Consider the following 26717-nt stretch of genomic DNA (forward strand, 5'->3'; position numbering starts at 1 on the left):
TCCCAATTCCCTTCCTAACAAAGGTTTGTGCAGTGGGTTTTCTCCTTCTGTCCCTCTAAAAGAAAGGTCTATCACATAACTACAAAATCACTATGTATTCCCCAGCGTGTCCCATCATCGTCTTTCAGCCAATTTAACATGATTTAAAACATTTCTAATTACTAGTTAAGTAAGGGTTGTTGAAATCAATGTTTGCAGGGTGATTCTGTGTAAGTACATTCATTGCAGGAAGATATGTGGTCAGTGTGATACCCACCAGCTGCAGCTCCTCCGCTAAGGCAGAGGAGTGTCGCCCCACTACTCTGCAAGCAGTTTAAAAAGGAGAAATAAAATGATAATGAAGTAATGTTATTATTATTTTATTTTTCTGTTCCTACTTAGGTGCGGGGTGGGGCTGGGCAGAGCAGTGGCCAGAGGGAGGAGTGGTAAGCACGCTCTAAGTACACATGAAGGTTTGGCCGGCCAAACTGTAATGCGCACTTTGCATGTTCTCCACTGGCTGTAATGCACAGCCTGGGTGGAGAACATGCACAGCCTCCCAGTCCCTCTCTGAGCGCCGAACCACGGTGCTCAGACCAATCACAAAGCTTCTGTAAGGCATCATCGTGATTGGCTAGGGGAGTCAGGGAGCCTGTGTGCTTCCTAGTTCCTGGTTCCTGCTCCTGGAGTTGACCGAGGAGCCGAAGATGACCGAGAGGTGACAGCCGGCCCGCAAGTAAGTGTTTAATTATTTTATTAATTTACCCTCCACCCCTCCTTTACCACCTCGCCACCCCCGTTAAGTAGCAGCTGCCACTGATACCCTCTAGAGTTAAGAGAGGGACAGTGGCCACATTATGTGTCAGAGTTCAACAATATGAGATTAACTTATTAAAATGTGGATAATTATTGTCACATGTATAAGTTGACTAAAACTGAATTAACCACTCTTCTACTGTCAATACATTTCCTATAAATGCCGGAAGGCGAACATCGCTTGTGGATATTATCTTACAAGCATGCTTCTACTTATATTACAACTTGTGGTTTGGTGTAGCACTTCTGCTAGCAGGCTTTCCTAAGCTATAGCAGAGTAGCAACTATTATTTAACCAAATGAGAAGATGTAATATAGCTTGCAGCTGTTGGGCACCCTCGTTAGTTTCATTTTATATTAGCTTAATTTTTAGAAGGCACCACGTGCCATGAATTGCACCATAGCGCTAAGTAACCAAAACCACCACTGGGATACAGATTTTCACATTTTCTATTTACTTGTTTTGTGGAAAAGTTTTGCCAGCTCAGAGACCATAGATAATAATTCTCATATCTCCGTAGCTCTCCCTTGAAGCAAGTCCCCAGCCATCCTTCTGGCCTTTGAAACTATACGAACGCATGCACACTAGTTTGTTAAGCAATCCATGGTGGTAAAACAGTCAGACAATGTCTAGCATTTTCCAGTTATGTCCCTGTAGTGCACAGCATACAGGTTATGACTTTGGATGAGTAAAATTATTTGCTTGGCAACTTTGTGCATATTTATTTTTAAAACTGTGCCAACTTTGCAAACTCTTTTGTTTGTTTTGTAGGCCGCTGCACACACCCCGAAGGGGTGTCCTGGCGCTAAGAAACTAACTCAGACCTTGAAATACACTACAACCAAGATCAAATCATAAAGGAACAGCTACAGAAAGAACACCGAAACAACATGTCTTCAGGTCCTTCTAAACTTTACGGAGGTCTGCAATGTGGCTAAGACGCAAGAGCAAGAATGTTTCTAAGTTCATGTTTAAAAACTATCACTTTTAATAAATGTCTGTCTGTGCAGTGATATAATCTGATGTACTGTGTTGAAACGCCTTAGTAAGGGCAAGGGATTCCACTCTTTAGCCAAGAAAACAGAGAAAAAGTCTAACCCTTAAAAGTGTGGCATGGAGGGGTTTATTCTGCGATATTAATGATCTTGGTGACTGCTAAAGACTGACTCGTGAGCTCAAAACATAGCCTGTTGAAAAGGTAATGGCACTGTGCCCCAGACCATAGATTTAAAGAGGATGCGGTCTTCAAGAGGACCAATGTAAGGAGGCCAGGTCAGAAACTAGTATCTTCTTGAAGGTATATTTTGAGTTAAAGCTTGTGAGTTAAATTCTCTGGGAGACCAAGGTAGATTGAATTACAATAATCAAGTCACAATGAAACAAAATACATTCATAATCTGGACCCTGTGAGAAAATGTAAAAAGATACAAGATATGCTTCAAAGATGGTAATTGAAAATAGCTGGTTTTTTCACTCCGTTGACTTGATCCACTAGAGAAAGAGTGGAGACGATTTTTATGCGCAAGTGTTATATGCAAGCGGACAACACTGGTTTTGGACCCAAGAAGGGGAGCCAGAAAGAGATCGGAGTAAGGAGAGGGACGAGCTGGACAAAGAATCTGAGTGTTGTCCCTGTTCAGCATGAGATGATCAACACGCATCCCTCCTTCGATCCTGGATGGGCAATAATAGCATGCAGACTGTGCAGCTTCTGCAAGTAATGAAAACAAAGGTTTAAAAAGGGCCCCAGTGTTGCAGCACAACCCTTCCCACTTCGTGTAGGGCTAGGGCAGCAGGTACTTACCTTTCCCCCCTTGTGGGCCATGCTCTGTCTACTTTCCTTGTGCCAGATCCCCCAGGCCAGAATATCCAGCAGAGGAGAAAGGGATAGACACAGTACTGTGAAGGCTCCTGTATTCCTCGCTGTCACTCAGGTGACAGCAGAAAGCACATTACCTGAGCCTGATGCCTCTCCTATCGCCCACCTTTGCTGTCTCTCTAAGGGAAGGGGCAATGGTGTTCATTTTAAACCTTGTATTAGGTCTACTCTTATTTTCCTTTATTTCCTTGCACTTGCAAGAGACAGAGCTTCCTCCCTTGAAGGTAGGAAGGAGGAACTCTTTTCCCTTGTCACTCCGGAGATGCACTAATCTGACGGAATTCAGGGGCGCACTGAAGACCTGGTTATTCAAGCAAGCGCACGGTTAGGTTACTGTTTACCATCTTTTCTCACCATCAGCGCCATGAAACCTCTGGGTGCCCGTGTGCTTAACAAATCTCGAATAACATAACATGGTGTGGGTGTTAATGCCATCTCTGCATCTCAGTTAACTGAAACTGATTCAAACAAAAAAGGGTGTAAGCACACTGCCGTTACCATGATGAATTGGGGAAATGGAGTGCTGGGATGTGAGGCAGTGTGCTCCCACCCTCCTTCTGTTTGAAAAGGCTCCCATGAGCTACAGAGCTGAGAAGCGTATGTTGATGCACCTGACACAGTGAGTGGTACAGAACCCTGAGAAGACCTTGAGCAGCATTTCCAGTGCCCCCAAAACAACTTGATGCGCTCTACTGATGAAGGAATGAATCCAGAAATACGTGCCTAGAGTGGAACAGCACAAGCTGCACCAACAAGGGTGAAAAATTAAAGACTACTACTGAAGTAAATGTTATCATGAACTACATGTACCATGATGCACTGGGGCAAATTGAGTGCTGGGATGTGAGGCAGTGTGCTCCCACCATCGGTGATGGACTGGCCGTAGCAGGCACCAGTGGTCCGCCAGGGTTTGGGCCTGTTTTGGTCTCCTGGAGGGCCGTTTTTGTTACCGGGGCCGGTTTTGCACCATAGCTGCCATATCGGCCTCTTGTAACAAAAGCAGCCAAAACCGTCCCTGGCAAACAGCTCGGCCGCCCCCCTCCACCCCTGGGGGCCAGCCGAGCGGTTTGTCAGGGACGGTTTTGTTTCCCAGTCCAGCGGTGCTCACCATCCTCTTGTTTGAAAAGGCTCCCTTGAGCTGATGCACCTGCGCCCAGTGAGTGGTACAGAGACCCAAGATTACTTTGGGCAGCATTTCCAGCGCCCCCAAAACAACTTGTTGCGCTCTACTGATGAAGAAATGTCTAGAGTTACACAGCACAAGCTGCACCAACAAGGATGAAAAATTAAAGACTACTAATGAAGTAAGTGCTATCATGCACTGCATTCACCATGATGCATTGGGGACAATTAGGCACTGGGATGTGACGCAGTGTGCTCTTACCCTCCTTCTGTTTGGAACTGATCCAAGGTTGACACCCAGCCACAACAGCTGCTTCTAAAAGGAAAACAACCTGAGATCTCTGTGATCCTTTTGCTTCACTTGGTTCTATTCTTTCTCTACCCTATTGTGTGCAAAGGTTTCAATTCTCCCATCAGAAATGATGCTCCAGCCTAATATTCAGCACAATGAGCGGATGACCTACTGCCAAGATGTAGGTAGTTAGATCATTCTACACCTCTTCCTGTGAATCAGAATTTGTCATCTACAGAACTGTACAAAATGTGCAACTGTATATAGGTCTTCTGAAGAACTGACTATATTCCATTTCATCGCACAAGATCGTAAAGATAAATCCTATTTTAGGTGTCTCAACAACTTAGCGCAGTGGTCCATAACCTGTGGTCTGGTGACCCCTGGCGGTCCGTAAAGCCTATTCAGGGGGTCCGCTATTGCTTAGAAAATTTTATATTCGCATATTATTAAAGTGTATAGAAAGAAACAAAATGAAGAATGTAACATTTTTTTTTTTTTTTTAAACGGTTTTTATTATTTTCGTGCTCAAGGCATAAACATTTCCAACATAATTTAACATACACATATAATCATCACCTTTGTATTGACGAATATTGTGGCACTTGGCATTACAAATTTGCAAGCATTTCCTTAAACTGGTAAGTGTCTTCACATTACATTTCCAACTCTCCTCCGTTTTCATTGTCTGAGTTCGCTTCTACTTCAATATCAGGGGGTTCACAAATATATCCCCTGTATTTATTCCATGCCCCCCACATCTTGATCCATTTCCCAGGGCAGCCCCGATTTACAAATACTGTTTTCTCTGCCACCATGGCCAAATCGAGATCCCCACACCAGGAGGCCAGTGACGGTGTCTCTTTCGCCCCCCACTTTTGTGCGACATTGCCCTTTGCCACCAGTATCCCCAGTGTTGCCCACTCCTGTGCTGGGCGGGTAAGGTCATTTGGCTCCCACACATTTAGAATGCATCTTCTAGGCTCGGGCGCCAGTGATATTCCCACCACTTGCGATATAGTCCTCATCACTTTCATCCAATATTCTGCTATCCTGGGACATCCCCACAAGGTATGGAGGAAAGCGCCCTCCTCCCCACAACTTCTCAGGCAGTATGGATGTGGAGCCGACCCTATTGTGTGTAGGACACATCTAGTGTAATAAGCTCTATGCAGGATTTTTAATTGCACAAGTATAAGTCTGGACGATATCCCCACTTCCCGCGGTGAGGCTAATGCCTCTCGCCATTCATACTCGTCAAAATCGCCCACCTCGCTTGCCCATTTTTCCCTGAGCGCCCCGTGAGGGTCCGGGAGGTTGTTCACTAACTTCCTGTATGTGAAAGAAATGGCTTGTTTATACATGCAATCTGTCAAGAGCCTATCCTCCAAGGGGGTGGCTTCAGGGACCTCTACGCCCGGCGGTATGGCCGCCCGTAGCGCATGTCTAATCTGTAGGTACCTAAATCGTTCAGAGGGTGCCAGGTCGTATTGTGCCCTAAGATGCTCGAACGTGGCCACTCCTCCCTTATGCCACATGTCCCCCACTGTAGATATGCCAATTGCATCCCATTTGTCAAAGCCCTTACAGTGTCCCAAACTGCCCAACCGCTGTGTTACCCACAGAGGGGCGAGCTGTGTTATCTTTTCTGCCCACCCCAATTTAGCATGTGCTATATGCCAAATGTCAACAGTCAGCCTAGTGGGTCCTAGTAGTTTCGGTATGCCTTTTCTGTTATATAGTGCGCACATCATGCCTTCAGCCCCAAACCCGTTTCTATCTGCCTTATAGGCGGGATTCACCTGTGGAGCATGCACCCATTGATTAATGACTTTCAAATGCGCCGCCCAATAATATAGCTGGATATCCGGCAGCGCAAAGCCCCCATCAAACCATCCTTTGTTAAGCTTGCGTTGTGCGATGCGCGCTGGTTTGTTCCCCCACATTAGCCCCGCGACTTGAGCCGCAATGTGCTTGAAATAGGCGGGCGGCACTGCGTATGGCGTATTTTCGAGGGCGTATAGAAATCGAGGCAGCGCCATCATCTTAAAAAGCGCTGCCTTCCCCAGCAGCGTTAGGGGGAGGGTCTCCCAATGGGTGGCATCTCTTTTTAGACGGTCCAGGGGGGGCAGAAGATTTTGCTTAAAAAACCCATCCGGAGTGATATAGATTCCCAAGTATCGGAATCCCATGATTTGCAATGGGCAGTCCTCCGGGAGCGGTGGCGGCGGGCCCCGGAGTATGAAAAGTATGGACTTGGACCAATTGATAGTGTAGCCTGATGCGCGACCAAATTGGTCACATAAATTGAGAAGTATCAGGATAGAGCGTCTAGGGGAGGCTAGGTACAGCAGAACGTCATCCGCATAAAGCGAAATGCGATCTTCCCAGTCTGCCGTCCATCTCAGTCCGCGTATTTGAGGCTCCCACCTGATCCATGCCGCTAGCGGCTCCAGCACCAGTGCAAACAGTAACGGCGACAGCGGACAGCCCTGCCGCGTGCCTCGGGACAGTGGGAAGTCCTCGGATATGTGTCCATTAGCCGCTACATGGGCCAATGGCTTTGTGTAGAGTAGGCTCACCCACGCACAAAACCGGGGGCCAAACCCTAAGTGTGTCAAAACCGCAAAGAGGAAGGGCCAATCCACCATATCGAACGCAATACGGGCGTCCAATGACAGGATAACTGCTGGTTCCTGAAGGTAAGGCACACGGGCCATCACTCCATGCAATCGCCTCAGATTTAGCGCCGTGTTCCTGTTAGGCATAAACCCCGATTGGTCCGGGTGAACCAGGGTCGTAAAGTGCGGAGTAAGCCGCAACGCCAGAACCTTCGCTAATATTTTAGCCTCCGCATTAATTAAGGAGATGGGGCGGTAGGATGTGCATTCTTCTGGGGGCTTCCCCGGCTTGGGGATCGCCACTATTGTGGCCACACATTGATCCCGCGGGAGTTCTCCCTTTATCAAACTATCCCGGTACATATTAAGTAGGTGTGGGGCCACTGTCCCCGCAAGCTTTTTATAGAGCTCTACGGGGATTCCATTAGGTCCTAGCGCCTTTCCCGTCTGTAAGGAGCCGATTGCCACCTGCAGCTCCTCAGTTCCGCCTCCAACGTGAGGGCTGTCTCTGGGGCGAGCTTGGGCATCGCAATATCCCTGATGTAGGTCAGTGCCTCCTCTACTGTCATCTCTGACTGTGTCGTGTACACCTGCTGAAAGTGTTGCGCTAGCCTTTGGATTATGGCTCGTGAGTCAGCCTTCACCATATTATCCGTCATTTTCAGCAGTGCTATCCATTTTCTATCCCTCTCCCTCTTATCGAGCCATGCCAGCAGTTTCCCAGCTTTAACGCCGGTCTCGTATATTTTATGGCTTGTTGCTGCCAGTCCACGTTCAGTCACCTCCCTCAGATGCTCCCTATACAGTTGTTGTTGGAGGCGCAGGGTGTAGGCCGTATCTGGAGTTGGGTCCCGCGAGTGTTGTGTATCTGCTTTTTGAAGCTCTAATTCTAGGACAGTGAGCTCTCGTCGTTGCTCCTGCTTATAACCTGAGATATCAGAGATAGCTTGCCCCCGGAGCACTGTTTTATAGGCCTCCCAGAGGGTGGACGGGGACTGAACCGACCCGACACTTTCCCCAAAATATTGCTGTGTAGATTTGCTTATGGATTTCATAATCTTGGGGACCCTCAAGTAGCCCAGAAATAAGGGGAATATTCGTCGCCTTTCCCCTTGATGATATTTGTATGTTAAGACCATAGGCGAGTGATCTGATATACCTCTAGGCCGGATCTCCACGGAGTCTACCTGTCTGAGGCTCTCCGAGGAGGCCATAAAGTGGTCTATGCGTGATAGGCTATTATGCACCGCTGAGTGGTAAGTGTACTGACGCGCCGTGGGATGCCGATGTCGCCAGGTGTCCACTAGCCCCATTGCCTCCAGAAATCCGCCGAGTCGAGACACCCCCACCGCCTGCTCCCTCCCAGGGTGCCGATCCCTATCACCATCCACCACGTCATTAAAGTCCCCCCCAATCAGTAGCCCCCCCCTCCGGGAGATCAAGGAGGAATTCACTCGGGGCCGGAAGCGCCACTGCTTGTAGTGCCGGGGGATATACACCGATACTATGTTGATAGCGTGTCCCTCCCACTGACCCACCAGCGCCGCAAAGCGGCCACTCGTGTCCGTCTTTGTTTTATGTATTATAAGTGCCGATTGTTTACGCACCAATATACCCACCCCTCTAGATCCCGACATGAACTCAGAGTGTGCCACCATCCTGAATCCCCATCTCTCTAAAGCTTGACATGCACTCCCAGTGAGATGCGTCTCTTGCAGCAGGACAACATCTGGGGAGCTTCGCTTAAGACACTGCAGCACAAGACCCCTCTTGATTTTATCTCCCAGGCCGCGTACATTCCACGTCAGTAGTGTGAGGGACCTATCCCCCGTGTCCAATCTCTGCCCTGGTTCAGTAGACTGCACGTGTGACCTTGTCCTAATCATTACGACGCATACTCATTGGGACGGATATTTGTGTAAGGAGACTCTACCATTCTCATGTGAGGACATATTATTTCCAAGTGCCTGCATATAAAACGTGAACACATAGAACCAAACCTTAACATGAAATCCCAACCCTCCACCCCACACCCTGCCTCCCTGCTAGACGGACTTACAACTACCCGCCACCCCAACTTTGCAGAGCGCTTTACTCCCGTTCCCAGTAACAGTACTTGCGTGTCGGGGGTGAGAAGTCCGGTGTTCACCACAGTCCATCCCCTCCCTTAGGGCCACCGTTAGTCGAGACTGTTCTGTGGCCGCCATGTGTACCCTTCAGCGGCTTGTCCTCGCCCGTCCGGTTCTTATGCATAGATGAGGACTTGCGATCCCCACCAACCAGCACCCCAGGCAGCACCACCCCACCCTCAGAGTTTGTCTCTGCGCACACAGTAATGCGAGTTCCGTGGTGCCTCTTCTCATGTCTCCGTCTCTGCCTCCCGCGCCGTGCTTCCTTCTCGTGGCTGTTCGTGATCCTCGGGGCTCTCTTCCACGCGTCGTCGATGCTGATGTTTGTCCGGTCGCTGACGTCCTTCCACTGGTTGCCATCCCTCAAGCCACTCTCGGGCTTCCTCCGGGCGATCAAAAAACCACGTTTTTACCTCGGCTACCACTCGCAATTTCGCCGGAAATAGCATTGAGTAGGCGATGCCCTTTTTCCTGAGGTCCTGTTTTATATCAAGGAAGCTTCTGCGGCGCTTTGTGACCGCATCTGTGAAGTCCGGGAAAAAGGAGATGAGCGAGTTGTGCACACGAATTGGGGGGGCCACTCTCGCAGTTTGTAAAATGGCATCCCTGTCACGGAAGTTGAAGATGCGCGCCAACACCGGCCTGGGGGGTGCCCCTGGTTTGGGCCGGCCACCCGGCACCCTATGTGCCCGCTCAACCGAAAAGAAGGATGATAGTCCCCTCGGCTGGAGTCGCGTCTTAATAAGGTCTTCAACATACAGATCCATGGCCTGACCCCCTTCGCTTTCGGGAAGGCCCGTAGTGCGGACGTTATTGCGGCGGGAGCTTCCCTCTTGATCATCTAGCTTATTTGCCATAGTTTTGTTCTCAGCCTCCAGGTGTGCCACCCTCCGAAGCAGCGCTGTGGTATCACCAACCAAGGATTTCGTCATTTGCTCCACCTCCGTGACTCGTGCCGCCATCTTTTGAAAGTCGGCTCTCAGAAAGGATACATCGGTTGAGATGGTGCCCACCGTAGACTGGACCTGAGAAAGCGCGGCCATGATATCATCCAGCGTCACCTTGCTTGCCTCTCCTTGGTTCGCTGCTTTTTCCTGCATCTCTTTGCTGGACATGGAAGCCGGCGTTTCTTTCGCGTAGGCGTATTTCTCTAGTTTGCCCTGGGCGTTCGCGCGCGGGCCCCTGCCTCCCATTTTTCTGCGAGAGGCTCTGTCGCAGACGGTAATCGCCGCTGCCTGCCACGGGGTGGGTTTCCCACGTGCGGCCTGTCGGTTTTCACGCTGCGCCAACACCAGGAAAGGCTCCGAGGCCGTGGGACCCTACACAACCACTCCAGGGGGCTCCGTCACCACAATCAGCGCCGCCGTCCAGCTCCCCACCGCTCAGCACGCTCAGGCGGCGGCGCGTCACAGCAGGGCTTCCAAAACTGCAGTCAAGTGCCTCCTCCGACTGCCCACGCTTCCTTCAGCGCTGTCGCCCCGTAAGTTCTGTCCCTCCGCCCCGGTCATTGCCGGGCACCCAAGGCTATTGACCCCCGCCTCGGGTCAGTCCTCCACTGGGGCCCTGCTAACCGGCAGTCCTTCAGTTCCTCTGTGTTGGGGTTTATTGTCCCCTCACCATGGGCACCTATTTCTCTCTTCCCCGCCCCTGCCTCGCCCACAGCCGGTCCAGGGCGGACGGGACAGCACCACCCGGGTCGCCAGAGCGGGGGTGCACCGCTTCTTGCCACCACAGCAGAGTTCAGTCACCAGGTCTTTATCACGCGCTCCCAAGCGCCGCAGGGAAGCAGAGCGCCGCTCCGCCGGATTCAGCCGCCAGGAAAGTCCCCGGCTCCTCGCGCGCGGTCAGGCCTCGCCATGAGCTGCTGTCAAACGGCGCTTTGGATCGAGATTGGTTCTTCTCGAGCGCTGCGCTGTTATTCAACGCCTTTTGCCTTTGGGGTGTCGATACTCGTGGGGGTAAATGTCTAACATCTAACAGTCTCTTCAAATATATGCAGGTGGAGCGCTTTAGCCGAGCGCGGTCGTGCTGCGTCAGGCGCGGTCTGTTGCTTTGCTGCAGGCACTATATGTAGGCTCCACTGTGTCCCTTATGGAGTTTTAGCTGCTATAGAGCCTTTTCAGTCCCCCTCCGGCCACCCAGTGTATTCACGGGTCACTATCCACCCCTCTGCGAATTAGTGGCCGTGGTCTCGATGTATTTCAGCACTGAGCCGATAGTGTGGGCTCTCGTATCCTCTCTACAGTGTCTGCCTTGCGCAGGTCCAAGCCAGTGCCGTCGCGGTGCTTGTTCCCGTTTGCTTTTGTTTATCGACTATTTCAGCAGCTGAAGTACGAGGCGGCCTCTCGGTCTAGAGTGCCGTCCGCCCCGGTCCTGAAGTAGAAGAGCCTGTTTCACTCGCGCCGCTTCACTCACCGGCTGTTGTGTGGGTCTGCCTTATGTCCCCGCGAGTCTAGCCGGTCATCTCCTCGTCACGTTACTTGAGGCCCCGGCTTGACTTTCGGACCTAGGCCATAACTCTGCCCCCTTATCGCCGGCAGCCCCGGTCCCGTTTTCTTCAAAGAAATTACAGCCCCTGTTGCACGGGTCTTTGCGATGCCTCTGCCTCCGATTCTTAACGGTGTAGGTCAAGGATTAGTGCCAGGATTTGTGGAGAATGTTGGACTAGCGCCGGAGCTCTCCTAAGCTGCGGCCATCTTCATTGGCCGCTAGCCACGCCCCCCAAAAAATTTAACATTTTAAAACGTTCTGTACATGTGAAAGAATTAGAAATCGGAGGCTGAAAATTAAGTTAGTATCCTCAGATTGATTCATGGGAGCAGTGCAATTTCATCAAACAGAATACAGTATGGGTAATAAGCGGCCTCAATTAACTTTAGAAATGCTCCATTCCTTGAGGCTGACATAATGGGGGAGGAACTGAGTAGCGCACTGGACAGCCTGAAGTCAGGGAAGGCGTCTGGCCCAAATGGACTCCCGGCCGAGATCTACAAGGGGCGTCCTCGGTACTCGTACCTCCGCTCTGGAACATGCTGATCGAAGCGCATGAACAGGGGCAACTTCCGTCAGATCAGAGAGGGACCATGATCGTTGTCATTCATAAGGCAGGTAAGGCGCCGGATCGGTGCAGTTCATATCGCCCCATCTCCGTCATTAACATGGAGGCGAAGGTGCTGGCAAAGGCCTTGGCAGACAGGCTGATTGCAGTCATAACTCAATTGGTCCATGTGGACCAGTCGGGATTCATGCCCTGCAGTAGTACCCAGCACTACCTTCGTAGGCTCTATGGCGTTCTCCACATGACCAATAACCCTGAGGCACAACAGACAGCGTTGATGGTGCTCGATGCGTCAATAGCCTTCGATAGCATAGAGTGGTCTTACCTATTCGCGGTTCTTTGCAGGTTGGGCTTCGGCCCTAGCTTCTGCAGTTGGGTACGATTACTATACAAGGCGCCGACGGCCCGGGTGCGTGTCAATGGGGTGATCTCCTGATCCTTCTGGCTGCGCAGGGGCACTCGGCAGGGATGCCCCTTGTCCCCGCTCTTGTTTGCCCTTGCACTGACGCCGCTAGCATTCTGGTTCGGTCGTGACCCAATGATATGGGGCATACTGACTCTGGGTGCCTGGGAAGAACGGATTTCGCTCTACGATGACATCATTCTGTAACTTGCGAGGCCATACCACTCCATGGCACGCTTGCTTCACATATTTGAACTTTTCGGTAGCTATTCTGGATATGCTACTAATTGATCATTGTCAGTGATATTTCCTCTCTCTGGCCCCGCTCCTATGATTCCGAGGCAGTGCACGGCCCCGGTGGTGCTGGAGGGCTTTAAATATCTGGGCAGGTTTGTCACCCGGAACCAGAAGGAGTTCCTTGACAGAAATCTAGGACCCCAGCTGCGGCGTCTCAGTGCCGATGTTGGTCATTGGCTTTCCCTTCCACTCTCACTCATAGGCAGGGCAGCCTTGTACAAGATGATGACATTACCGCGCCTCCTGTATGTGCTCCAGAATACCCCATATCCTGTCCCTCAGGCGGTTTTTTAGAAGGTAGCACAGGAAGTCAGAACACTGTTGTGGCAGGGGGGCTCCCCGAGAATAGCACTGCATAAGTTACAGCGAGGGGTTTATGATAGTGGCCTGGCTGTCCCTGACATCATACTGGGCCTCGCAGCTACAGGTCGTCAATGATTGGGTGTACTTGGATATGGGCGAGCCGGCGTACTGAGCAGATAAGGCCGCCATGCCGGGGGGAAACTGCGAGCCCCTCCTTTACTCTCGAAAGTCCAGACCAGAGTGGCAGATTCACACCAGGGTGGTAATTCAGTGTTGGAGGGAAGCCAACAGACTTCTTGACAGGGCGGGAACACTGACAGGCAAGACCCCATTATGAGTAGGAGAACCCCTGCGGGAGGTAGCTGCCCTCCCAGGCTTTCGAGGGTGGAAATTGATAGGCATTGAATACCTTGGGGATGTCTGGAAAGGCGACTCTCCCCTTCCCTTCGAGGCCCTCCAGCAAGAATACAACCTCAACCGGACGCAACAGTACCACTACCGGAGGCTGGTCCACGCGCTGCGCGTGCACATCCACAGTGGCACCTCTGTTCCAGAGTACTCCCAACTGGAAGACAGAGTGCTTCTGGATCCTATTCCTGAAAAACCAACAACCACGATTTATCGCAAGCTAATTAACAATGTGCCGGACCCCCTGACAACCCTTCGTGACACATGGGCAACAGACCTGTGGCCCCTTCATGAGGAAGAGTGGCAGGAGGCGATTCAGAGTCCTAGAGAAATAGCGATGCGCCCTCGCTTTCGACTCGTCCAACTCAAAATATTACACCGCAAATACTACCCTCGCACCAGCCTTCACTCATAGAGCAAGATCACAGATGCAAGATGTGCCAGGGGATGCCAGGGGGAGGGAACCTTCATACATATCCTTTGGGACTGTCCTGAGATCGTCCGCTACTGGCACAGGATTGTAGAGGTCATGTCCAGGTTGGTGGGTGTGACAGTCCCCCTTCAAGCTAAGTGGCTACTACTGATGATTAAAACAGACGCAGACTGGTCCAGACACCAGGGATTGTGGCTGGCTCTTGCGGCGGTGGCTAAATGAAACATTGCCAGAAAGTGGGGGGCGCCTCTGCCTCCGACACTGGAAGAGTGGAAGCAGGACCTGGATTGGTGCCAACGCACAGAAGAAACGGTGTAGGGGGGGCCAACAGGAAATGGGGGGAAATCTGGACGGCTTGGCGGAAATATAGAGGATGGACTTGAGAGCACGATCCATGCAGGGGATGTTGTGTGCCGACTATGCCTTTATGAATTCTATTATCTCTGCACAGTGGTCTCTGCTTGTCGTATAACCCTGCTTATGCTTATTGTGTCTGCAATTTTCCTGAGCTTTGTTAATAAAAAGTTTGTTTTTTTAAATTAAAAAATAAATGCTCCATTCTTCCCATTAAAATTAACATTTGATTTTTTTATATGTATGTGAATTAAATATATTATTTCTTAATTTGAGTTTTTGTTTGATTAATGCTTGTTTCTGTGTTTTTTGTGCGTTAGTTTGCAGTTCACATCATCGAATATGCTTAGGGTGGGGTCCCAGCTTCTAGTAATGACTCCATGGGGTTCCCAGGATTCTAATAATGATTCAATGCCCCCTCCCCCCCACCGTGTTCCAGTAAAGATTACGTGGGGCTCCACAGAAGCCAAAATGTAAAGAACCAGGGGCCTAGACCCGACAAAGAATTGTGTCTTCTACAAATGACGACTGATCGGTTTGGTTGGTTCCTTCCAAACTATGACAGATCAGTGCACTGACCAAAATAATAGGCTGGAGGAGTCTCCAATCTTGACCTGGAAGTGTTAGGTCACATAATATAAACTTGAGTGGGTTTTAAACAGGGTTTTAATCAAAGCCTTTTCCCTGTGAGGATTTCACATGTTAGAAGTTGTATACTTGCCATACAATACCTGGACATCAGTGACAATGCAAGAGCTGGCTTAGTTTTGCATGCAGGCCAGCTTCCTACATAGGCAGAAGTAAAAAACAGATGAGTAGATGTGGGTGTTTCAAGTGGAAATTTAGAACCGAGTTTACAGAATTAGAGTATTAGGGAAATTAACTGCTGTACATTGTCGATGTGTAAAAAAATGAATGTCCTACGCTTATCTGCACTTCACGTCCAAAATCTCTGCAATGTACACTCTGCAAAGGAAGGGTTAATGAAAACAGGTGCTGCCTCGTGTGATGTTGTCTTGGGAAGAATTGTGATCGTGGTTTGGCATGTCAGAGGTACATACGGTGCCCAGGCTATCAAACAGAAGTGGGCCTTTCATAGGATGAGGATCTATTTCAAGTTTACAAATCGGACCTGTTAATAACTGGGATGGGAAAAATCTAATGTGTAAAAATAAATTTCCTCCCTTGACTGCTATAGAGAATACAAACATTGCCCCTGAAATTCTCCAAGATGTAAACGATCAATTTTTAAGAAAAGCTTCTACCTTTTGTTTATAAGGGTAGGACACAAATAGTAACTGTGGGAAATGAGGTTGTTGGTGGACTAGGGTGTGAGCCCTGGTCAAACAACAGCCATAATCTCTTGCAGGGTGAACCACAAAAAGTTACTAAATTAACCTGTGCTGGGTAGCTTGGCACAAACAGCAGTCAGGCTTAACTTAGAAACAATGTGAAAAGTATTTATGTAGCACAGAAACAGTAATAATGAGAAAAATGGAGTACATTTTAATAAATGTATTGACACCAAAACGACAATGATTTTTTTTTAATTTAAGATTCAAGCTAGCACCTAAAAGATCAAAGTACCAACCGCAGAAATCTAGTTGCACAACACTGGGACAAAGTTGAAAGTTGAGGCCAACCACGATGGAGCACAGTTTGGATTCAAGAAGCGGGTTGGACCCGGTCAGTGCTTACCTTCAGACTTAGAAAACTTTCTGAAGAAAAGTGTCTGAGAAGTAAAATTCAGGCAAGGCTGCAGGAGGTGTCCGAGGAGGGACCGTCTTCATCGGATGGTTGTGGGTCTAAGCCGCTGTGAATATTTTCACGTTTGGGCTTAATCGCCAAAACAGAAGTGGAAAAACTCCAGCCTGATAAGATGTAGATGTGGTGTGTGGGTTAAAACAGGTAAGGGAATCCTCTATAATTATTTTTATTCTAGAGAGGTCACAACCTGATTAAAAAGTAAAAAAGGAGGAGGGCGACTATTTTGGATTAAAACAAAATAGTCGCCCTCCTCCTTTTAATTTTTAATCAGGTTGTGACCTCTCCAGAATAAAAATAATTAATTATAGAGGATTCCATTACCTGTTTTAACCCACACACCACATCTACATCTTACCAGGCCCCTCACACTCACGGCACCTATACGGCAGGGAACAAAAGATCTCCGATAAAGAGCCCCTTTATGGGTGCCCGTCGAGCATTGCAGCGCCGGCTCGACGAGGAGCAGACCCATATGATGAAGAATGACACCTAGCTTGCTGGGTGTGTGAGGGTCCTAGTTCCGAAAGGAGGTATTTCCCACCTCCCCACCACTCTGAGTACTCACCAGGTGGCCAACTTGCCACCCATGAACACCGTACCTATTTTGTCTTCTAGTTCTACCCAGGGCAAGTACGGTGGACCTTTATCAAGCCCTCATTGTCCCCCTTGTTGTTTACTAACCGGCTTCTGGGTAACACCCTTCATCAAAAAATGGTTCCTCAGTTCTTCTACCCGGTCTGTTACGGCTTCAACATACAACAAGAATAGGGAACCAACATTTCTGCAGTCATCACTAACCCTCTGGAAATCTTGGCAACAGAAAGCAACCTATCCCCTCTCTCAAGACACAAGTTGCACACAGCCCTGATTTCAGGCATGGAGGTCAGTACATGGAACCAACACAACCCATCCCCGCGAGGAGGCTTATTTTCAGAAGGGCCTCTTAGTTCAATGGAGAATTATGAAGACCTAGATCTAAATCAAGAGGATGAACTCTGCTTAGCCCAGCTACTTCATTGGGCGGATGCTTGTAAGGTGAGAGAGCTGGCGGGTAGAGAAAGAACACAACTAGAAACAATATTAGCAAATAGTCAAAGATAAAAAGACATCTCGTGTCTTTGCAGTCAAATATGTAACCTACTGCCGGTACACAAACACAATGATATGTCCAAATGGGAAAAAGGCTTGGAAGTTCAGCTAGCTTGGACCAAAGTAGGGGTAAGGACAGCTAGATCATCCATTTGGGTGCAGAGTGGGCAATGAATTATAGGGAAGCAGGGCAGACGGTTACTGAGAGGGAAGCACGGTGAAGAGAATGAAGGGAAAGGAAGCAATGTGCAGACAGAGAGGGAGAGAGAATACCCAGGTACAGAGGGGATGCTGGAGAAGCACAGTGCAGACAGGGGGTGAGGAGGAAGTACAATGCAGAGACTGAGTGGAAAGGAAGCACCGAGCTGGCTGGCAATGAACGTGAAGGCAGGACAAAGCAGACGGTGAATGCGAAGGAAGCACAGCACAGACAGGGTGAGAATCGGAGTGAAGCAGTGAGAGAGAGAGTGAGTGAGAAGCAGAGGGCAGACAGCCTGCGAGGAGGAATCAGCACTGATCAGTGAATGAGTGAGGGAGCAACCCTGGAGAAAGTGTGGTGGGAGTAGGAGGGGGCAGACAGTAAGTGATGTGAGTTAAGGATGAGCAACATACAGAGAATGAGTGAGGCGGAAACGCCGTGCAGTCTATGCATTAGTGAAAAGCACTGTGCAGTTAGACAGTGGGGAGGTGCCGGGCAGACATTCAGCTGGGGGTGAAGTCTGCAGAGATTGAGCTGGAATAAGTGTCGGAAAAGCACTCTGTAGACTTGGGGTCTGGGAAAGCGCAGTGCGTGCAGGGAAGTGGAATGGGTGATGGACAAGCACTGGGCAGACACGCGTCTTCCTGCTTCTTCACTGCCAACACCGTGCTTCCATCCCCTTTACTATCTGCAATGTTTTCTTCTGCCTCTTTGCGCTATGCGTACTTCTCTTCACTGGCTGCACTCTGATTCTCTCGCCCTCAATGTCTACCCTCAGCTTCATTTTCTCTCATCTTATGTACTGTGTCTCACTGCCACCAAATACGGCAAGGGTATCCCTCTCAATAACTGAATATTGTTTTTTAGTATCATTTACTGTGCAAGACGCATGAGTGAAAGACCAGTGGCCCTTGAATTGGGTGTAAGTTTAGTCAGGCATTTCTGACACAGTACGAATTTATTACCCATTTCTTTAAATAAAAAAAATAAAAATCATTGTAAATTCCAACAATACAAACACTACTCGTCGGGGTCAATTATTGTATACAAATGAATTACCCTTCGACAACTCCCACATGTACTTTTATCAGCAAACATCCTTTGGAAAAAAATTCGGCCCCTTATAGGAAAGATCTTGGGGGGGCGTGGCTTGGCGCCCGAGTGAATGGCGGCACCCGGGTGAAGCTCCGCGGTCAGCCGGGAAGACTCGGCGCTCCGAAATTAGCTGCTGCTCGGCTGAGCAAATAAATGGACGTCTGAGGACTCCAAGCGTGTTGTGCGCCCATTGCGGACTTTCATGGCGGCGTTGGAATTCTAATTTTACCGAAGTGAGTTTCCTAACGGCTTCGTCTTCAGCGCGGCCGCCATTTTGAATTGAGCGCGCAGGCGCGCGTCTCCTCAGACTGTCGTTGGAATGGTATCTTTACTCCCAAAACTACTTTGTTCATTGTTTTTTTATCACTAAAGCTATCTGGCAGCTTTTTCATGGGGAAGCTGAGGCGTTTTAGTGCTGTCCCCTCTCATTTTTGACATTACTTCAGCGGTTCTACTTTCAGTATTTATTATGCTGGCACTTTCAGTTTTTTTCATAACTTGCCCTTAGGGTGAAGAGTCACTTGGCTGAAGTAACATTGTTTTTCTGTTCCTTCAGCATAATTTTTATAGGGGACTGTCGTTGGCAAGCATATCACAATAAGACTGAAGCGTTTAACTTACTGTAACTTCTTCCCACTTCAAACACTAGTGATACACGCTGTAGCGCTCCTTCTCTTGGCGCTCGTATTGGCTTCTGGCTTATTCATCCCTGTTTATATCACACCAGAGCTTCAAAGATGGCATGGTGACTGGTCACCAACGAACGCTTTCACTTAAAGAGATCTCCCTGCTCCATTTTGCTGGTGTTCTTCTGCGTCCTGCGCCTGGCTTATCGTGTTGAATTACTGATACACTGGCACTGGCTCGGAATTTGTGAACAGCGTTTTATGGGTAGAACAAAGGTACCACTTTCTTCTTTTTCTGAACCAAAACGCATTTCTATAAAGAATTCGAAGATTTTTTCGGAGTTCTCTAAATTGGAAGACTCTTTAACTTCATCTCTTCAACGCCTGGATACGATAATGGAGCCCTCACCTACACCTACAGCCTCAGCGAAATCCAACACCAAACGCTTAAAGAAAGACCCTCCTTCGCCGCCTAAACCAGCCTCAACAGTGTCAATGGAGCTACTATTGGAGGAAATTAGGGCTCTTCGACCATTCATGGAAGAAACTAATACTAAATTACAAGTCTTAACGGACACTTGGTCTCAATTGGAGGCTAGGGTATCGTCAGTTGAGCACAATGTATCCTCCTTTAAAGAAACCTGTGTTACTATGTCTCATCTGCACTCTCAAGTTTCTACGCTTCAAAAACAAGTTGAGGACTTGGAAAATCGCAGTAGACGCAATAACCTACACATTTATGGCCTGGAGGAGGGCCTTCAAGGGACGGACTCTCTTGCTTTTTTCAAGTCATTCCTTCCTAAGTTGCTTCATATGCCAGAAGGGACAGTCCTTAACTTTCAACGAGCGCATCGATTTGGTCGTCCCCCAGCTCACACTACGCCTGCGCCAAGACTCAGAGGAGTCATCTTGTACTTTCTTGAGTATACGGATCTGTTAAAGGTTCTCTCAGCAGTTAGAGCTTCTCCTAAAGTCACATGGTCTGGCTCATCCTTGTATTTTGCGCATGACTATGCGAAAGCCACTGCTACCAGGCGCAAAGCTTTTTGGAATATGAGAGCTGACTTGCGCTCCATAGGAGCCAGATATGGTCTCTTCCATCCGTGCCTTTTCAAAGTCACATATAATAACAGAACCACCACATATGAAGATCCGGTGCGTTTACAAAGTTTTATCAACTCATGCAAGCCGAACGACATGGATTCTTCTGGCTCTGTATCCTCTCTGAGTGTGTACAATGGTTTTTTCGCTGACATGTTGACCGAATGTTCGTTTTCTCCTTTTAGAAGTTTGGTAATTGGTTTGTTGCTTCTTTGACTCTTATTGATAGTATACTTAAGGACATTTTTGTTATGCTTTTCCTTCTGAGATTATGTCTGTTAATGTTTCCCCACTTTTTGGTTAATGTCTCTTTGTGCGTTCTAACATGGATTCTTTTTTGTTGCCACAGATTCCCTACACTTGCTTTATGATGCCTTCCCGGTTTCCCGTTTTGCTGATCCCTGGTGCGTCGTCCATTCCATGTGGTTCCACCCCCCCCTCGTCTCTGCCTGGTTTATCCTTATGTAGGTATGTTTACACCTTGTACTCCCATCCTTTTTGTTTCCTTCTTTTTGCTTTTTTCTCTCCTATTTATTCTCTTGATCCTTCTTTTGGCTGCAATGGAGTTCTTTTTCTTCTACGTCCTTTGTTTTGTTCTTCTTTTTGACTGGTTTGTTTTTCCTTTTGAGGTGGTTATTCTTCAGCTCTTACTGTTATTTATTCTTCTAGTCCTATATTCATTTTTCTATCATTCTCCTTTACATCAAATTCCGGACATACTTTCTCTGGCTTCTTGACTTTTTCTTCTAGGTTTGTTCATCTTCCTTCTCTCTCATTCCCTTATCTTCTCTCATATTCTCAGGCCTTGGTAACTTTTTCCCTTTCTGACGTACTGTATTTTTACTTGGAGTATTTCATTATATCAATTTGCTATTGTTCCTTTCCCTGGTCTTATTTTATTCCTAAACTATTATGCCGCTAAGACTGGTATCTTGGAATATTAGAGGGTTGAACTCTCCCATCAAGCGACAGAGTGTTGGCCCATTTAGCGAAGATGAATGCTGATATTGTGTTTTTACAGGAGACTCACCTAACAGAGGATGAGTCATCAAAATTAAAACGAGGTTGGGTGGGGGAAATATATTATTCTAATGAGGATGGCAAACGCAATGGGGTTATTATGCTCTGTCATAAGTCACTTGATTGTAAATTTATTTCAAAGGAATCTGATACAGAAGGCCGTTGGCTCCATGTTAAATTGCTGCTAAGGGATGTTCCAGTTTCCTTTTTCAATGTATATGGTCCTACTGGTGGGGATTCCTCCTTTTGGTCTTCAATTGCCCAGCAGATCGCCCTTTGCATGGAAGATAACTTTATTTTAGCAGGGGACTGTAATCAGACTTTTGACCCCTTTGTTGATCGACACTCCAAAGTTCCATTCATTCCTAACAAACCACATAAGTCCTTTGTTCATGCTATTACCCAGAATAAACCTTGACGCCTGGAGGTTGTGTAACCCTACCACCAGAGAGTACACGTTTTATTCCCCGGTGCATCATTCTCAAACACGTATTGATTATTTGTTTGTTTCCCATAACATCGCTTTTACGTGCTGAAATAGGACCTATTCTGTTATCTGATCATGCCCCTGTCTCAATCGATTTAGATATTTTACCAAAAAATAATGCGCCCAGAAGATGGAGATTCAACAATTCTCTTCTTTTGGATCCTACATTTTCTTCCTCATTCTCTACCTTCTTTGATGACTATTTCTCCTTAAATGATTCTACCTCCTTACCTCTTTTCACTATTTGGGATGCCTTTAAGGCCTCAGCGAGGAATTATCAGCTTTGTGGCCAAGAAGCGTAACATTGTCCGCCATCGATCAAATACCCTGCTTCAAGAAATTAAGAATCTGGAGCATTCTTTTTACACGTCTAATTCAAAAGCAGTTCTTGATGCCCTTATAAAAGCGAAATTGCTTTTTAATAAAGAGTCCACTGACAGTGCCTCTTTTTACCTCCTGAAGTCCAGCGCAAAATATTATGGAGGGAAAAATAAAGCAGGTAAAATTTTGGCTAATTATCTAAAAACCAGACATAATAAACTAACCATTGATTCTATTTTTGATGGGAATTCTGTTTTAAAATTCAATGACACGGAGATTTTGGATGAATTTGCACTTTACAAATCATTGTATGCCCCCGAAGTGAATCCCACAAACCTTACCCTTTCACAATTCTTTTCAACTATACATAAAACCCTGCAAACTTATTCTGATTTATCGTCTCTAGAAGAAGACACTACGCAACAAGAACTTTCAGAGGCACTTAAACATTTGAAGAAAGATAAAGCACCTGGACCTGACGGATTTACTGTTGAATTTTATCTCCACTTCTCTAAATTATTATTACCTAAATTATTCCATCTGATTAACTCTTTTACTTCTCTAGGAGGATCAACAGGCTCTTTTTCAGAGGCTCATATATGCTTGATTCCTAAAGAAGGCAAAGATTTGCAACACTGTAAGAACTATAGACCTATTTCATTGGTAAATATAGATTACAAGATCTTTTCAAAGGCATTGGCACTACGCTTAGACCCTATTCTACCAAGTATTCTAGGTAGGGAGCAATCTGGCTTCGTGAAAGGGCGGGTCATTAGTGATAATACGTTTTTTTAATATTCTAAGGCTCCGCATTTACAGCATTCTCTTGCTGCTATAGCGCTCGACGCAGAGAAAGCTTTTGACAGAGTTGAATGGCCATATTTATTTTATGCCCTCCGATGGTTTGGCTTTGGTCCCAAGTTTATAGCCCTGATCTCACTTCTGTATTCTAGTCCACGCGCTGCAGTCTGTGCTAATGGTCTCATCTCACCCTTTTTTGACCTTGGTAGAGGTGTACGTCAGGGCTGCCCTCTCTCTCCCTTCCTTTTCAATTTGGCTTTGGAACCCTTCCTATCTAGGATTCGTCAAAACACACAAATACATGGATTTCAGACCCCGACCACTAATGTCAAATTAGCAGCATACGCGGATGATATTCTGCTTTTTATTTCCAACCCTAACAAATCAGTTCCTGCCTTTCTCAAGGAAGTTCAATCCTTTTCAAAGGTTTCTGGATATAAACTGAATAGTGATAAGTGTGAAATCCTACCGTTAACCAAATTTACTTTCAAAGTTGATTTTGACTCAACGAATTTTACATGGAAATCTTCTCATATCAAATACTTGGGATTGTGTTTTAAGCCCACGATAAAAGACACAGTTACTTTATGTTTGAATACTTCCATTAAAAAACTTTCTGATCTGACTACGAAATGGCACCCCTTTACCTTTCCTGGTGGGGCCGTTTAGATACCATAAAAATGATGCTCTCCCCTATGGTTTTATATACTATCGCCAATATTCCAGTCCCTATCTCTCCTAAACTGTTTAAGTCGATTAACTCGTTATTATCGTCCTTCCTATGGAATTCAAAAAAAGCTGTATGTCTCTTTCTAGGTTAGTTCGCCCTAAAGCTGAGGGTGGGGTTAATTTTCCTAACTTCCCTGTTTATCATAGGGCTTTTTTATTGCGGCAAGCCTCATATTGGTTGCTTGATTCAACAGCTCATTGCCCATTATGGGCTTCAGTTGAAAGTTCATTTTTGTCCCCCTTTTCATTTCAAGAATATCTTTCTTTTTCTCGCAAACCCCAAACACTGTCTTCTCCTATATTTAAATTTACCTCCAAACTTCTCGCTCCTTTATTTCCGATAGTCCCCGATACTCTTGAGTCCTTGATGGCGTCCACTATTTGGCATAATACGGCTCTATTAATAAACAACAAACCTTTTTACTGGAAGTCTTGGAGGCGACAAGGTTTGATTTGGGTTCATCAATTATTTTTGAACAATTTATTTATTCTTTTCCCGTAGCTTCGACAGACATACAATCTGCATGCCGCCCTGATTTCTAAATACCACGTTCTCCGGCGTACGGTACTTGACTTACACACTCGGCTTGTCAAGGACTCCAGCACTTCTCGCGTCGCTGATACACCTAATGCCCTATCTACTCTTTTGCGTACCAAACCTAAGGCCTCTATTCTATATACTCTTCTTCAATCCAAGGCTACGCCTAGACCTAATTCTAAGACTGAAATCGCTTGGGAAAGAGATTTCAATGCAGGTTGGTCCCCATCAACGTGGAATAAGATCTGGACTAAGATACGTAAAACTTCCAGAACAGCTAGTTTAACACAAACTTTGTTTTATACATACAATAGGCTATTACTGTCTCCTCACACTTTAAATAAAAGTTTTTCCGATGTGCAAGATACTTGTTGGTCCTGCTCTCCTCCTAATGCTGACCTGTTTCACATGATTTTCACATGTTCATTTGTAGATAGGTTTTGGAAACAGGTTTGGTCTCAAATTAATTTAATTTTTGGTGCCAATGCCCCATTTTGTGTAAAAAACATTTTTCTAGGTAGCCTTTCCCCAATCTGGGATAACTATGAAATTGATATCAGAATTGTTGATTTGTTAATAGCAGCTGCCTTTCAGCAGATTACGAGAAATTGGAAAGATTTCACGAAGATTTCTTACAAAGCTTGGTGGTATGATGTATGCCATAATCACAGGTTGGACACATTTCTCCCGTTTCCTTTACAAATGGCCATGAAACGAATTCAGTTATGGACGCCTGTTACAACCTTTTTTGATAAATGTGCATTTAAACACTCTTTACCAACCCCTTCTCAGCAAGAAGTACTTAAACAACCCTGATTTCTAGTGTTGTTTTTTCTCACCTCTCATTCATATATGCACTATGTATCTCCATGATTATCCTATTGCTCTGTTTTTACATTTTTTTATTTTTATTCTCGTATTGACGCCGGAATTTGTACATGATGTATTGCTTCTCTTTTAACCAGTAATGTGTATTATTTGTATCCACCTTTATATCTTTAATAAATTACTATTTTGAACTCAAAAAGGAAACTTGAACCATCCTTACTGTCTGGCCCTGCAGCATTGTGAACGATACAAAATGTTGTCACAGGGGTCTAATGCCTCTGGCAGTAATGACATGCCCAAATCAATAAATATTCGTAGAGCGCGCTAATCACCCCGAGGGTTATCAAGGCGCTGGTAATAGTAACAGGGTCTACTTTTACTTTGAACTTCTCTGCTTTGAAGTTAATCTACGTTGTAGCAAAATATCCACAACTTTCTCCAACTGTTCATCCTGTTTCACCTCAGATTTTGCAAATACTAAGATGTCATCTTAGAAGTGATACACTCTGGCTAAACCACAAGACAGAGCTTGCAAGACCAAAAGGCATACGCTTGAACTGAAATGCACTAAAGGTGTAACGAAGGACGCTAGATGGAATGATGGCGGGTGCAGTTTAAGCTGGTGGTACACTGAGAACAGATCGATGGTGGAAAACCAACTCAGGATGTAACAGTAATACCTCCTCCAGCCCGTGGTGCCCTGATGCTAGTGGAAGACGTTTGCAGTGCTCTGCCGTGAAGACAAAGTTGGTGCTGCAAGCAGAAGCACGCTTCACCTCACCTCAACTCACCTCGAGGCAACTCAGCTCAGTGTGTGTGCCAGATAGGAAAATCACTCCCTGAGACTGCACGACTCCCAGCCCTGCGCGCGCTGCACATGCGAGACCTCTGCCGGCTGAACGTTCTAAAGGCAACAGACAGGTGCTGGACCCAATCAGTGCAAAGCAGCAGCACAGCAAACCGGAACAGGGCAGACAGACTGACCACCAGCAATAACCGAAAAACATTGCAATCGTATACAGACCTGCATAAACCAGCAGCGCGATGATGAAGGGCTGAGGCAGCCTCAAACTGAACAGAACTTAAACTCTACTTCACAGATGCACTCGCTGCGATGTCACGAATAGATTTGCCAGTAGAAATGTAAATGATGTAGGAAAACTCCATCTACTTCGCTCCCTTTTAGCAACATCTAAAGCAGAGGTCAACAGATGTTTCAGATAAGCCAATTCAAGAAACTGTAAAGTTAAAAAGTGCACAGCCCTCAGATAGGCTGCTGAGGCGTTTTCTGAAAGTGCTTGTGTGCTGAAAAGTGAAATTACCTGCACCCAACACAACACAACCAGTTTCTGAGCAAACAAACTTGAAGACACATCAGACAAAAAGCACTAAATATGTCAAGCATGCTTCCCCTTCTCAGATAAGGTAAATTTCCCCAAAAACCCAAAGACTTGAGGTCAACTAACTCCTTGAAGGTCCCGGTGCACCGGCACCAGTTGCACCATTCTAGCCAAGCCACTGGTCGGATGTCAGAACTTGAAATCTAGCAAAGCAAATCCTTGTAAGTAGTCCACATGAATGAGTGAATCAAAGAGGGGGGTTTGTAGAGCGCACAGCTACTAAAAGGGTCCCTGCTTCCCCTCTCAGAACCAGCCCCCCCACCTAGAGGCACAATGTGGTTGTATGTCTGCCTTCCACTTGGCACAGTAGTCCACTGCCTTGTGGCTGGGGTGCATTACACAAATACCACACACACACAGCAAATTCTTTCCGGATCACGGCATACCTGCATAGGCAGCGTGTACTCTGCGGTGTCCCAGATTCTGCTATCAGCCTCTGCAACGCCTTTAACCTTCGTGTGGATCGAACTTATAACGGAATACTGTTTCTGATATCTTTTGTCGGTCAGCAATACAAAGCTGGAGGTGGGGGAAAACCAGGAAAAAAAGTATCACATAGTTAGTAAAACAGACCTTGCAGTAGTCAATGTAATGGGGGTCTGCACACAAAGTATTGGCGAC

The 26717-nt window shown here is 47.0% G+C and overlaps 1 protein-coding gene across 2 annotated transcripts in view; it reads right to left on the reverse strand.

Moving 5' to 3' along the window:
- Nucleotides 1-26717, reverse strand: part of LOC146783838 (P2X purinoceptor 7-like) — a 300654-nt gene that overhangs the window by 186048 nt on the left and 87889 nt on the right. For both annotated transcript variants that reach the window (XM_085636125.1, XM_085636124.1), the window contains one exon: nucleotides 26483-26615. In XM_085636125.1, the coding sequence (XP_085492251.1) occupies nucleotides 26483-26488 (6 nt within the window). In that variant the 5' untranslated portion in view covers nucleotides 26489-26615. The remainder of the gene's footprint in view (nucleotides 1-26482; nucleotides 26616-26717) is intronic.

Source organism: Triturus cristatus, chromosome 11, assembly GCF_964204655.1.
Source record: "Triturus cristatus chromosome 11, aTriCri1.1, whole genome shotgun sequence".
Lineage (NCBI taxonomy): Eukaryota > Metazoa > Chordata > Amphibia > Caudata > Salamandridae > Triturus > Triturus cristatus.